General features: G+C 28.2%; 2 protein-coding genes across 2 annotated transcripts in view; one reads left to right on the top strand and one right to left on the bottom strand.

The window, feature by feature from the left end:
- The first annotated feature begins 3,974 nt into the window (after positions 1–3,974).
- Positions 3,975–7,379, top strand: Pex6 (peroxisomal biogenesis factor 6). Its single transcript, XM_011495641.1, has 6 exons — positions 3,975–4,041; positions 4,111–4,566; positions 4,746–4,972; positions 5,094–5,502; positions 5,582–5,881; positions 6,692–7,379. Exons 1-6 carry the CDS (start codon positions 3,978–3,980, stop codon positions 7,267–7,269), a joined length of 2,034 nt encoding a protein of 677 aa, XP_011493943.1. The 5' UTR covers positions 3,975–3,977; the 3' UTR covers positions 7,270–7,379.
- A 6,205-nt stretch (positions 7,380–13,584) lies between these two features.
- LOC105359139 (uncharacterized) overlaps positions 13,585–15,350 on the bottom strand; it is a 3,514-nt gene continuing 1,748 nt past the window's right edge. The window contains exons 2-3 of the mRNA XM_011495640.1: positions 14,380–14,687; positions 13,585–13,806 (exon numbers count right to left, since the gene is read on the bottom strand). Of these exons, the coding sequence (XP_011493942.1) occupies positions 13,585–13,806; positions 14,380–14,664 (507 nt within the window). The 5' untranslated portion in view covers positions 14,665–14,687. The remainder of the gene's footprint in view (positions 13,807–14,379; positions 14,688–15,350) is intronic.

Here is a 15,350-nt window from a genome sequence, read left to right as displayed (position 1 = left end):
AGTTCTATGCATCTTAATTAAATTATTAACTTTTTTTAACAGATCTATAATAAAGAAAAATAATCAACATGAATCAAACACACATTTAATACTATGGTTAAAGACTATTTCAATTACTACATATAAAGACAGTTTTTATTACCGCATAAATCATGCTTTTATCATTGAATATTTAATTTTAATATTAGAAAATTATGTGTACTTAATTATTTCTACTAAAATATTTAACTAAGCACATTTTATGAATTTATAGTGCATTTATCATTTAACTTTTAAATTAATGATATTACTGATAATTGGTTCGTTTTCAGAATTAAACAAATAATGTAATTATATATCAAGTTTGTAAATAATAATAAACGAAATAAAATTTTTAAATGTTTTTTTGATAAAGATCTTACAAATATGCTTTAAATTTATATTCGAATAAAAATTACAAATTATATAAGTTATTAAAAATCTAAATTTCTTATATTTAAATAACTATTTTTCTATAATCTCTAAATATAATTTATTGTAATTAAACCTAAATATTTTATATAGTAGCTTATCCAAATATATATAATTTATAAACTTTTTATTAAATTCTAATTTAAAAATACTTATAGCATAAGTTTTTTGATAATTAATATAGAATAAAAAAAATTGATTATTACATTGTGCTTTGCTTCATTTCTGAAATATACAATATAAGTAACCATTAAAGGCTAATTAAAAGATTGATAGTATTATCTTGAAATTGATATAAATGAAAATTGCAAATGGTATCAAATAGTAATAAAGCAACATATATAATTGCATTCAAAATTCATAATGACTTCCTTGTCTAAAAAAAGACCCAAGAAGTCATTTTGAATTTTAAATAGGATTTTGTGTGTGTGTGTGTGTGTGTGCGTATAGGCAATATGCATATATATGCATATGCATTTAAGTAGACACGTAAGCACGTACTCAACATTCATTTTTATATGCGTATATACAATTAATATATACGAGGTGGATAATTCGACGTACAGGAAAAAAATACATAATTTTCCATATCAAGAAATATTAAGTTAATATTGAACATCCATTAATGTGTAGGAAAAAAAAGGTTATGATTGAACGATGAAGCACCTGCCAATTATATTAAAAAAGTATTACGCGACTGTCAAGTCACTAAACCAAAGAACATATGCAAAGATCTTTAAAACTAAAATTGTTTTAAAATACCCGCACTAGAGTAACACTTTATAAAAATATAATAATGGTAGATGTACAAATTTTTGATGAAAAATTCATCCGCATCAAAAATTAACTGATAAAACTTTCAATTCTATACGACACATGACACGGGCACAAAAAAGGTACCTAGGCCCTCTCGACCCTTTTACACTAAATATTTAATAATCAACTTCGCTACTATTAAGTTAGAGAAATTGAGCGCAAGACTAATAAAAGTCAATGTTACTTATTATTTGAGAATAAAGAGCTTCATTTAACGAAACCTTATTATTCCTCTAATTCTTTCCCTTTAAATGTTTAAAAACTTCCATGATCGACAATAGAAATAGTGTGTAATGGTCCGATCGAGCAAACACGAGCAAGAAAGGCAGACACACACACACACACAACCACACAGAGGAGAAGAGTTAAATTCACAATATTTATGTACAGTAATCACGCGATTAAAAAATAGTGACAAAGATATGTGATAGACGGTCGGGAAGTTGTCGAGAAGAGGCATCCAGTCAAGGGTGGCAGGCATACTATGCCAAAAAGATATATTATAAAACGGCCGATGCACGATATATATACATGCAGTTTGCACGCGCGCATACACTCATGCGCGCGCATCAATTCTAGCTGGCTCTGACTCACCGCGTTCCCTGGCATAATGCACTGCAGTTTTCTATATCGCACGCGTATCGCCGCCGCCGACGACGACGACGATGAGGACGACGACGACGACGACGACGAGCTTTTCACGGCAGCGACTCCAGCAACCCAGGGCTCACGGCAAGGGGGGAGACGCTACGGGGACTAGGTTAGGACACGCGATCTCACTTCGCCCCACGCACACGTCTCGAGAACACTGACGATGCGCTCCTCTCGCGTGCGTCGAGTGTTGCGCCTGCGCCAACTCTTCTTCTCTCGTCAAGCTTTAACGGCCATCGCGGCGACAGCCGACCAGTCATTCAACGGTTTTAAGTCTCTTCTGCTACGTCGCCTCCCACTCGGACTCGCGCTCCCAGATCCCGGCGCCACAAACCTTCCCTCCTGCCCTCCCGAACCCGTTGCTGACGGCTGCACTCCTTATTCTCCTCCACCGTTACTTTCTTGCCGTAGCCGTAGTCGTTGCCACTCGCACGTCCCTCTGCATCTGTAGCCTTCCGTCGGCAGTCTTGAGCGTTTCACGTACCATTTTGTGATGCTGTTGTGCCTTGCAAAACATCGGCATGGAGCACGAACATTTTCATCCGCGATAGTTCCAGCATAAATGAAATTGTCCGCTTGCTTACAGTAAACCCATTCGTTACTTTGCAAATACACCTTATCCCGCTTTATCCGTGTTTTGTTATTCTCATTATTTTCCTGTCCTCGTTGAAATTGTTAAATTAGAATTTACCCCCTACGTAGTCCAGTCCTTAATTTTAATTTCTTGTTATCGTAATTATTGCAGTTAATGTGGAAATTATTATTCAAAGGAGTATTGGGATCTCTATAATACTATTCTAGTTGCATCTGAATTTGCTCGACTACGGCACAAGTGCCTCCTAAATTGTGTTTTGTATATTTAGGAATGAACAAAAGTTCAATTATTCGATTGATTGTTTGACCATGATGTCGATGGATCATATTGGCGTCATAGCACGTGGCAGCGTGCGAATTTAAACACTTTTTTACGTCCTCTTATTAATCGAAAAAGAAGAGTATATAGAGGATCTTTAAAATTGTGAAAGTAAGAGACGAAGGCATTGCGAACGGCTATGTAACAATACCATACTGTTTTGTATTCTGTTTCCTTATGATTTTGAAATACCAGTATACCGATCTCTAAAATTGGTTTCACAGCCAGTGGTTCTCAAGCGTTTTTAAATAAGCAAGGTTAACTAACATTATTATTGAGGAGTTTTAAAGATTTGATTTCACGTTTTCTATCCTACCCGTTCAATTGTGTAATTAAATTATTATATTATGATATCATAGTGTTTTACATTATTTATTACGTAATGATTTTTTATATAAAGATATAAGGAAAAATGATATGCAATTGCATATTTTTATATTTATTAAGTAAAGAATACATTAATGAATTCGAAAATACAAACTAATGACAAAAATAATTATTTCCAAAATACGGAATAAATATACAGAACATTTACGAAAATAAATATTAAAATTATTATTAAGCATTGAAGAATGAACAACAAAGTTTTTATACATTTTTCATAACTAGTTTTATCAATATTTTAATATAAAATATATCTTTCTGTTATATATATATATATAGATTAATTTATTTATTTATATCTTACTTTATATACATTTTCTATATTTACAGAAATTTCTTTCATAAAAAAAATACAAGTATTAATAAGCTAAACAAAAGATTTAATATAAAAAAAGAGATGCATTCCATAAAGGAGACAATTAGATTATTTATTTATATAACTAGATTTACAAAACATTTTAATTTGAGATCAGCATATTATCTATTTCTTAGTTATTATATTCTAATGGAATTAGAAGCACTTTTAAAAATGCAATTAAAACTATACTGCATTCCAGATGAAATTTTTTCACATTTAATAATGAAGCATAGAAAATGTGAAACTTCTTGTATAGACAATAATTTATATGTAATCTGTAATTTTAATCCTACTAAAAAATATAAAAATTGGTGCTATTTGTGTTCTAAAACCTCTATAAAACGATATAAAGTATGGGTTATATTTGCAAATGATGTAAAAAATCATATTTATGTATCTGAAAGCATGAAATTAAATATAAATAAACATTTGAATTTAGAGGATTTAAATGATCCTACATATTTTTTCAGTAAGTTTTATATTTAAAATATTAATTATTCCCAAATTATTATTCTAAAACTATTTATTAATTTTTTAGTACCAATATTGGATGAATCTATGGTATATGCTACACATGTAACAATATCTTTAATTTCAAATCCTCATAATTGCTCATTTGACTTTATTCAAAATTTGTTACAACAATTTTTCTCATCTCCAAAATATCTACGTTCAAATGATATTATTAGTGTCAATGTACAGAAATATGTGCCGGAGATAAAGTGCAATACAATAGCATCAACATGGAATACACTACATTTTAGAATAAATAAAATATACATTAAAAATAAGCAATTATCTAGAGATGGAGGTTTTGCTATTTATAGCATAACACGCATAATTCAAAATGAAAATAAAAACAGTTATTTTCCACGTAAATGCCTATGTGATATTGCAATTCACATAGAAGAATCCTTAGTAAGTAAGTGGGTACCAATCTGGAACAAATTAATTGAAGAAATACAACTTTGCGTTTCTCCATTTTTACAAAAAGGTAGATTTTTATAATTAAATTATTAATTTATTAAAAGCATAAATTTTTTATTGGTGATTTATTGTGTATCTATAAGAGATATAATAAATGGAATCCTATCTGTTTTTTAATTTTGTTATATTATTATTTATAATAATTGAATGTATAAATAAATACATTTAAAAAAATTATTTATTTAGATATTTGTATCCATGTAAAACCAATATTTCTTATGGAAGGTCCAGCTGGTAGCGGCAAGTCTTTGCGTATCAAAATTCTTGCAGAAATATTAGGACTACATTTATTGATAGCAGACTTTGTTAATATTCAATGCCCGACATTTGTTAAAACTGAACAAAATTTGCAGCAAATTCTAAGCGAAGCTGAAAAATGTAAACCATGTATACTAATGCTACAAAATATTCATGTAATTTTTATAAAGCAAATTAATATTTTATCTTTACTTTATAAGCATTGTTAAATAATGAATAATTTGCATATTTGTTTCAATCGAATATTTATAATATATAATTCGATATTTTACGCAGATATTTGGTGTTAATTCTCAAGGCCAAAAGAATGAAAAAGTTCTTCAGAAATTTGAGACTGAAATTGACCTATTATACAGTGAAAAAAGAGAGTATCCAATTATTATAATAGCAACATCGGATATATCTGAAATTCCAATAGATACTGAAAAGATATTTACTGAAATAATTGCTGTTAAGGATTTAGAAGAGGAAGATAGATATCAATTGTTATCTTGGTTTATAGAAAGTAAGGGTTTAAAACACCAGGCAGACTTACAACAAATAAGTAAAATGTGTTCAAATTTTGTGTTAGCTGACCTCGAAGCCCTTGTACTATATGCCACAAAAAATCGTTATAAAATAGTTAATTCTTCAAATGAAAGCGATATTTTAGAATTATTTAACGAAGACTTTATTTTTGCATATGGTAAAAATTTGTTTTGATTAGTTTTTATTTGATTGAAACATTGATTTAATAAATTAATTTAAAAATTAAATTTTTTTAGAGTATATGAAATCTTTATTTTCTAATGAAATTGGTTCACCACATGTTCCAAAAGTTCATTGGGAAGATATTGGAGCGCTGGCCGATGTAAAACATGAAATCATACGTAGAATTAAAATGTCTTCACTGAATATTTCAGGCCTAAATAAGTCTGGTATTCTTTTGTATGGACCACCTGGAACTGGCAAAACTTTATTAGCAAAGGCAGTGGCCACAGAATGTCAGCTTCATTTCTTAACTGTAAAAGGGCCAGAATTATTAAATATGTATATTGGACAAAGTGAAAAAAATATTAGAAAAGGTGAGAATTTAAAGAGAAATCTTTTAAAAGCTTATAGATAATTGATAAATCTTACTGATTTTTTTTTTTAAGATAGAAAAAATGATAAATTTGTATTGAATAGCTATGGTCTCTAAGTCGATGCATAAATATTATGATTTAATAAAATTATATTTTTGTTGTGTTATTAAATGTTATTTTTCTAAAAGTAATTGTTTCACAAAAAATATTCATAATTTAAACATTTTGCTGTAAATAATATGCTATAAATACATGAAATTTATAATTTTGAATAAAAAGTTTATTATTAGACTTATAAATTTTAAAAGATACGTATAATTTTTTAAATATTGTGTTTAGAATATGTATATGAACTAATACAGTGATATATATTTTTGTTTAGATCAATCAAGGTATTAAATGTAATAAATTATTTTAAATAAATATTTAATATTATTTAGAAATCTTATATTTTATTAATTTTGATGCTTTTATCGCTTGAAACACAATTCGTGCAATTGGAGAAAGAACTAAATTTTACTTATATAATTAAAGAGAAAGGAGTATCTTGATTTTCTAAATAATATAATCTTTATAAGTTATTTAATGATTTGCGTATATTATATTTAATTTATGTTTTAAAACAATATAAGCTCTTAGCTAGCTCTTATAAAGTAATGCGTAAAAGAAATATAATGTATTCAAATAATGTAATGACATAGATGACCCACTTAAAATAATCTAGGCCTATGAAATAAAATCAAAATAAACGGATTGTCAAAATCCGTTTATTTAGTAAAACATTGTTACTTATATTTTTTATACCATTAGTGTTCGAGCGAGCGAGATCAGCAGCCCCATGCATAATATTTTTCGACGAGCTAGACTCCTTGGCGCCAAAGCGAAGCGAAAAGGGTAACAATACGTCCATGCATCGGGTTGTCTCGCAGCTACTCGTTGAATTGGACGGGCTCGAGGACGTAAGCAGAATCTTCGTGATAGGCGCGACCAATCGTCCGGACCTCATTGATCCAGCTTTATTGAGGCCAGGTCGTTTCGACAAGATGCTTTATGTAGGGGTGTGCTCAGATCCTGACTCGCGTTTGAGTATCCTGAAGGCCTTGACGCGGCGCTTCAAGATGGAAAAGCACGGCCAAGAACTGGAAACCCTCGTACATCAGCTACCGGACAATTTAACCGGGGCCGACCTCTCCTCAGTCTGTTCGAAAGCTTGGTTAAGAGCTGTGCACAGAACTCTGGCAAATGCGAATTCCAATGAGAAACTTATCGATGATGTGATAGTTAGACTGGATGATTTCGTGCAGGTTAGTGGGGAATTAGTGCCTTCGGTTAGCAAAGAAGAATTGATACGCTATAAAAAACTTGAGAACCAATTATCCTGGAAATGATTTGTCGATTCGATCTGTGCGTTTGTATTGTGTACAATGTATTTGTCTGTAGGACGTTATATATATTATAACTTCAGGATGTAATTAAAATGAATGGGAGATATATATATTATAAAAAGTAATTTCACTCAAGCTTTTCATAAATATCTTCAACGGATAGCTTTAAATTATATTTAAACACGAAGCCTATGTGATAATATATAATACTTATGGAAAAGTTCAAAACTATCGCTCAAAGCATATTATTGTGTTCTGTAAACTAAAATAAAAAAAGCTCGATTTGAATAATCATTGATTATCATTATAAAAATTGCAACTAATAATTTAAAAAATATTTTGTAAAGAATTTATAAATAATTATTCTTCGGCTATTTTATTTTAACACATACAAATGTTAAATAATGTTATATCTGTTTGAAATTGTTAGATTGAATCACATTTAAAAGATTTTATTATAATAATTCTATATGTTAAATTGAATATTTATATAATTTAAATTAAAATAAAGTACATAAAGTAATTTAATATTTGTAATTATACATATCATATTTGAATTTTTAATCCTATTGGATTAAAAAGATCATACCTTTATTTTGTTAAGAATGTCTTCATTTTTGTATAAATTATGTATAATAATATTGTAATATTAAATCATGTCGATAGGTTTAAAATTATAATTAAAATTCCAGAATGAAAAATACGAATTTTTAACTAAACAGTTAACCAAGAGTAATTAAATTTAAAAAATTGTAATAATAATTACCTGTAATTACTCAACAGGTTTCCTTGCATTTTACAAATGTAAAATAATAATAAAATTAAATTAATATATATGTAAGGCAGTAAAAATATAATGAATTAAGTTTTAAAGTATTGAGTCCTCAAAATTAAAATTATTATTTATTATTTATAATAAAGTTTTTAACAGTGTTTTAAAATATTTATCTCATTGATATAGAGTACTTGTAATTTAATATTCAAAATTTTAACTTAGCTGTTTACAGCTATAAATTGCTATATAATAAATAATTATTTGAATTTGTCAATCATTAATTCAGTCAATTCAACATTAAGCCAATAACTATTAATTTAAATTTTATTTGAGAAATACATAAAATAATTTTTATAGATGATAATTAATCAAGGGTTCTAAATTATATATTGCACAGTGTACGTAATAATTATTTTAATTTATAAATTACAATACTGACTGACTATTGCTATCATTTTTCCTTCTACCCTCCAAAACATTCACGGCTTTGAATAATACTTTTGTATTTGTCATAATTTAATTTTTTTAACACTATGTAACGTACTTACACTTGAATAACACATTACAGAATACGATATAACGGCAATATTGAATGTAGAAAAATAGGACGTTACATTTACTAGCTGGTTTATTGACCAGAAATTTAAAGCTTCAGTGTTTAATACGAAAGTATTATTTATTTATTCGTATTTCACATAACGTACTCACAATTTAAACATCTATGTTGTTATCAAATATAACAATGTCTAATATTATAATATTATATTTACGAATCTAATATTATACAAACCATAATTTCCGTAAAAGAATATAGGATCAAAAGTACTTTTGTATTAATAAACGTGTCGATTAATGAAATTCACATTTTTTAATTTTATAATATAATAATGCTTACGTGAATTTATAATATTCATGAAATAAAAGCTTTCTTTACAGACATGGGCATCTTAAGAAACTTTGAATAGAATATTTTTTATGTTATATATAAATTAAACTGTAAAATCTCGATAAATCTAAAATTTTAGTTCTATAATTTTTACAATTTAATTGTCACTATTACAATTGCGTTAATTCTAAATTAATTTTTTAATTTATTTACATACAATGCACTTAATGTAGCTAATCTTCACTTTCTACAATTTTATTTAACTTAACGCTCCACAGTAATAACTATTAACGATATTCCATTTTTGTTATATTTTGATATTTACATTTATAAGAGGTATATACGAAGCTCTTTTTTATGCAATAAATGAAAAAAGAGAAAAACTCTAAATTTAAAGATACTAAAGTTGACCATGCCTGACTAGACTAAATATTAATGATTTTTCTATAACATCGTATTATGCGTGTATTATTAACAACTTACATACAAGTAATTACGTACAACAAGCTGATTTCCACCACTGTCGCTTATATTTTTCAAGCAGTTTAGAAAAAGATTGTGTATGCGTTATGCGTGCGCGCGTGCGTACGTATGTATTGTGTGTATTAAACGTATAGATATTTTTAAGAGAAGTAGAAAGCGAAATGTTTTCAGACCTTGCTGGAGTTTAATTATATTATTCCGTACGAGACAAATAAAATCTGTACCATAAAAATTGCAATTAGAATTTACTATATAGTTGTAACATTTTAAACTGGATAATTACTTGATACAGGACTGAAATATTAACTTTCATTAAAGCTGTACATTGTTCCATGTAAGGATATTTTTTCTAATAAGTTTTCATTCTTATATACCAAAAATATGTATTTATTATTTACAAATTCATTTGTAAATATTTGTATTAATCATTTTTTTGTAAAAATACATCGACGAACTATTTTGATAAACAATCATCACTACATTAATAATTAATATATTTTATATCCACATGTCTTCTTTGGTACGTATTAAATAAAAACGAATGAAAAAATAACAATAGCATGAAAAATACAATTAACAATTATCACATCAGTTTCATACAAATAAAAATAAAAAAATATAGGGTAATCATATAATTCTAATTTTGTCGGTGCTACTCTATTCGCATATATTCTTCAAATACTATTAAATAATATCAAATAATCGTATCTCCGAATTGTGTAATGAACCTATTCCTGAATGAAAAATTAACTTTGTATATTAGTTTTTTTCAACTATTAATATAAATGGTTTTTTTCTTCAAAAGTTAAGAGTACATATATTTCCGATTTGAATGAATATTAAATTTAACATAATAAAAGATAGAACGGAAAGGTAAATTTATCGGAAAATAAAAAATTTTTTTTACCAAGATTTCAATAACGGATTTAAAATTATAAACAAACTTAAAATGATATTGTGTGAGCAAGAGTTAGCAAATGCACCGGTTTCTATTAATTCGATGATAGTAAAGTAACATTTTTTTCTTAACAACATTCGAAAATATATAAAACTTACGTACACACCTATTACAACTTAAATATCACAATATTTTATATAATAAAATATAAATGATAAACAAATCCTCTGTGTAAATAAATAATATTAAAAATGTCTATAACTTCGTGTAAATTTACTTTTATGATATGTGAATCGATAAAAACTCAAAAATTCCTATTAAAATACTATTAAAATATACATTTATAATTATATTAATAGGTACCATAAAATCTAAAAAAATGAACTTATCTACAGATAAATAAATATACATTTTAATAAAGAAAATAAAGTGAAATAATAAGTTTCATTATTAATATTTGCACACAAATTTTTATGGCCGTAAATTTAGTTAAACTGGATGCGAGTATTATCAAACAGATTGCACAAAATTTTGTTTTTTATCTAAAAACACAAGATTCTTTATGAGATTTTTTTTTTAAATAAATTTTTTTTAAAATAATAAACGCTAAGCTTTTTTTTTCATAATTCATAATTGTCTCTATATCCTTAGTATTATTGATAAAACTTTAAAATGTTATTAATAAAACTAATGTTCGAAATTTCTACGAAATATATCGTTTAAATAGTAGTCAGAGAAATCTATGGTAGTAAGATATTTATATTCTGCTTAAGTGGTTAATATGTTATATATGGAAGTAATATTGAAGTGTTGAACAATGCTTTCAACGTGGAATTTCTCAGATTATTAATTATTATCTGTTTGAAATTTATAAAGGCCATTTCCATTTATTAGTTCCGCTAGATGATTGTGCATTATGAGGAAACTATGAAAAACTTAACCAGGAATTTATAAAAATGATTATATCTGTTTTCATACTTCAGTTTATCCTGATGTTCTAACAATAATATTGAAAGATACTTCAAATAAATTAAACTGAAGTTGTTATATCTAATTATTTGTTAATATTAAGCATACTGTTACTATATTTTGTTTAACAAACTATAAAATTAAAGTTAAATAGTTTGCCAGTATGTTAGAAAATAATATTAGACAATACAGTAACAACTATTTCATAGAATCTTAGTAAAATATTGCATACTAATTGCATATACACTTGTTTTAATATAAATATCACAATACGTTTGAATTTATCAACTAAATAAATATTAATCATGCAATTGTCGTTCTTTGTAAATAAATAGTGTTTCATTTATTAAGTATATTAAATAAATTATTTATTTGTCTATACAATTGCCAACTATCAAAAATATGTTTACTGCGAATATTTTAAGAATTCAGTTTAAATAAAAATTAAAAACTATTACATATTTGTGTGATGCATTTGCATAAAAGTTTAAACGTGAAATAAATTTGATGAGAAATTGTATGAGAGAATTCATATTGAAATGATATACATTTAATTATATACAAAAAGTAGAAAAATCATGTCTATGCATTTAAATCTTAAATCTAATAAATTAATTTTTTATGAAATTATTTAGAAGAATTCAACAAGTATTAAAAAAATATTATAGAAGGTATTCGTGTAATAAGTAAATTGTTAAAAATGTATATCATTGGATATGTTTTATTACTTCTTTTATTAATTAAACTGCAGATTATATTGCTTAGAATTTTTTATAATTTTGTAAAATATGATTTTTGAAACTTGAAGTTTGAAAATATTAATAAATTAATGTATGCTTGAATCTGCGTTTTCTAATTACTTGTAATAAAATTATAAACAGATATAATAAATACGAGAAATCATATTCATAGAAGTTTCTAGCTATTGATACTTATGACCGCATGACTATTATACTTATGACTGAAAATTTTAGTACTATTAATGGCTACTGCTTAGTGGTAGTAAAATTTAGAAATAAAATTTTAAATAGCTTCATTGCTTATTAATTTTCATGACTTTGAATAAATATATTATTGATTGACCAACTTGAGCACAAAAAATATAACTTATATCTTTAACAAAAAACTCAGTCTCATCCTCGTGTATCGGAGAAAAATAACCCCATGTCAAAGCTATATTTATAATATAGTTACTTTCACGCACACATCATAATGCACAATACTCTGTTAATTTGCGTTCGTTGATTTTCGTCGACTTTTTAAAAAATAGAAAATAATCTTAGATACAGACATAAAAATCGAATCTAAATAAATATCAACAAAAAAGCTCTATCACGCAATTCATTAGATCTTCTATTCTGTCATTATTATGGTTCTCTTTGTTTCTTTTTAAAAGGCTCATACGTTAATGGTCTGCATGCGTTTGAGATAGAAAGTTCCGGTTTTTCCGGATACGATTTCCCCGTCAAATATATCTTCTGGCAGGTAAAGGTGGTCCTGAGTCGTCATCGTCCATCTCTGAAAGATAAAAAATAAATTTTGCCATTTAAACGTAAGATCAATCATTCGTGTCGTTAATTAGACTAATTTGTTACTTTTAAAACATCGTGTCACATAGCTATATGTACAATAGCTATACTTGACACCTTCATATGCAAATGTATGTATTGATACGTAATACAAACTTCTTTTATGATGTCTTAAAAATTTCAAATAATTTTTACAAGCTCACGTTCAACATAATATAATAATAAAAGCTAAAGACGCGTACGTTACTTATTTAAATACTTTTAATACTACATTATATATCTCTTCAAAAATAATAGAAAAAGTTTATTTTATAAAAGCTTATAAAAGTTATATATATTACAGTATTCTGATAAAAACCGACTTTTAATTTCATACGAATCGCCCTAATAATTATATTATTATTAATGTCATAAAAAAAAAATTGATTTTTAATTAATTTGGTTCCTTTGCAATTTTCAATAATTTTATAAATAAGAAGTCAATTAAAAATATTTTTACAAATTGCAAACTTATGATAAAGGGTGAACATAATTGAAAATTTACTATGTCTCTTAAACCAATAGATTCTGTAATTTTTTAAACCAAAATTAATAGTTTATATAGACATTTTTTCATTAATGAAAGGATGAAGAAAATATTCAAAACATTTATTGATTCCGAGGGGATATTTTTAACATTTTTTCTCAATAACAAAGACGATTACGTTTTATTCTCTTATCCTTTATGTATACAACTATTGCGCATAACTTATTTTTTTATAACGATTGATTTACCTGGTCAGGATGACTTCTGAGCGAATTCGTGAAGAATGTCACAAGCCATTTCGAGGTCGTTCCTCGTAATACCGAGTGCCCGTATCACGGCGTCCTGGGCAAAACCTAGAGCCATTAGTCTGGAGATGTGTTCGACATTGATATTTTCGTAGGCAGCGGAATCGGTTGTCTTCGGTACCGGCCGCCCGTTATCATCCTTGTCTCTCATTAGTGACGTCAGTCGCGCCTTGTTCATTTATAAACGGTTAAACTTTTTGTCACACTTTTAAGAGAGAATTTTATATCTATCTTATCAAAGTATATTATCGAAATATATTAATATCTAACTTATCGAAGCCATGGAAACGCGGCCATCGAATTACAAGGATTTTTAATTTTTGCAAAAGTATTTTTCTTATAAATTCCGAAAGACAAATTCATAGAAAGTATAATTAATTTCATCAGCTAATTTATCTCAGTTTTTATAATAGAAAATTAAGAAAATAGCAACAAATTATTTCAATACTTAATTCTTCAATCTTTAATTTTAAAAGTTACCGTTAATTATTTTCTGATAAAACTGATATATCGTAGGTCTTTTGATAGGGGCACTCGTACTGACTAGCGATTATTTATATTCAACATGTATCAATTTGTTCATTATCGTTATCATTCAATAGCTTCGAGGGTGTAAATGAAGCTCGAGGAAATCAATTAAGAGTGTGGTGTCCAAGTATCGTTGGTCGACTTCATAAAGTTTGCCTTTAATTTCAAAAGGAAAGGATAATTTGAATTATAATCTCTGCGATCAAACATTTACCTCGACGTTGATGTTCTTGACGACGTGTTGCTTGGTCCCGGGGATGTTAATCGTGTTCTCGTAGAGGTGGTCGGGTTTCGGACAACCGCTACCCTCTTTGGGGCCCTTTGGTGGCTTCGGAGCAGTTTGAGGTGGGAGTACCGGTGGTATGGAAGAGCTCGATGATGTCAGTCGGGCGGATGTTTTTTCGGGTAAAGCCGGGGGTATCCGGTGTAGACCCCTCGTACTGTGGGCTCGAGGCACCATAGGTGGCACTGCCGAAGGTGAAGAGGCCCGATGCAGCATGTCGTATCTCGCGTCGGTATTTGCTATAAAAGAATAAAAAGAAATTGATCTTCATGTCAATTTTATTTAATATTCAGATTTGTTAGTTGTTAGTTATAAGAATCATATAATCATAACGATTCGTTATAGTATCGATCAATGAAAATAAGTTTTCTCCTTGTCCATACAAATTATTATAGAAATATTGTTCGAGATTGACGCAGTTTCCACGAATTTAAGAAAAAGGTGGGTCATACGCGCTATGCGCCGCACGGCACGCGCGCTCGGCCCGGGACGCGCACTCGGGCGAATGTTTATAAACAAAACTCGGCAAGTCCGAGCAAGTTTTACGGCATGAAATCTAATATATTATAAGATCAGACAAAGGCATTACGCCCTACTTTTCTTTCGTCGAACATTCTCGAAGGTTCTCGATTTTTCCTTCAACGCCTCGTGTAATAATTAGTGCAACAATGACGATGCTTTGTTGCCAGCTAAGTGAGCCGCCGCGTGGCTATATAAGGGACGCACGCGGCGCGTCTCTCTCACTCTCTCGCTGAAAATCTCTTTTGCTGAAAGCTTCTTGCTTGCTGACCGGCTCCTTTGCCGAACCACCCTCGCTCAACTGCGCTTGCGGCTAACATCTTGCCGTGATCCGACAGCAGTGACACCGACCATAGTGGACCGATCTAACCATCTATCAGTAG

Source organism: Ceratosolen solmsi, unplaced genomic scaffold, assembly GCF_000503995.2.
Source record: "Ceratosolen solmsi marchali unplaced genomic scaffold, CerSol_1.0 scaffold11, whole genome shotgun sequence".
In the NCBI taxonomy this organism is placed as follows: domain Eukaryota; kingdom Metazoa; phylum Arthropoda; class Insecta; order Hymenoptera; family Agaonidae; genus Ceratosolen; species Ceratosolen solmsi.
Note: the sequence above shows the minus strand (reverse complement) of the source record. Positions and strands in the feature narration are given on the sequence as shown.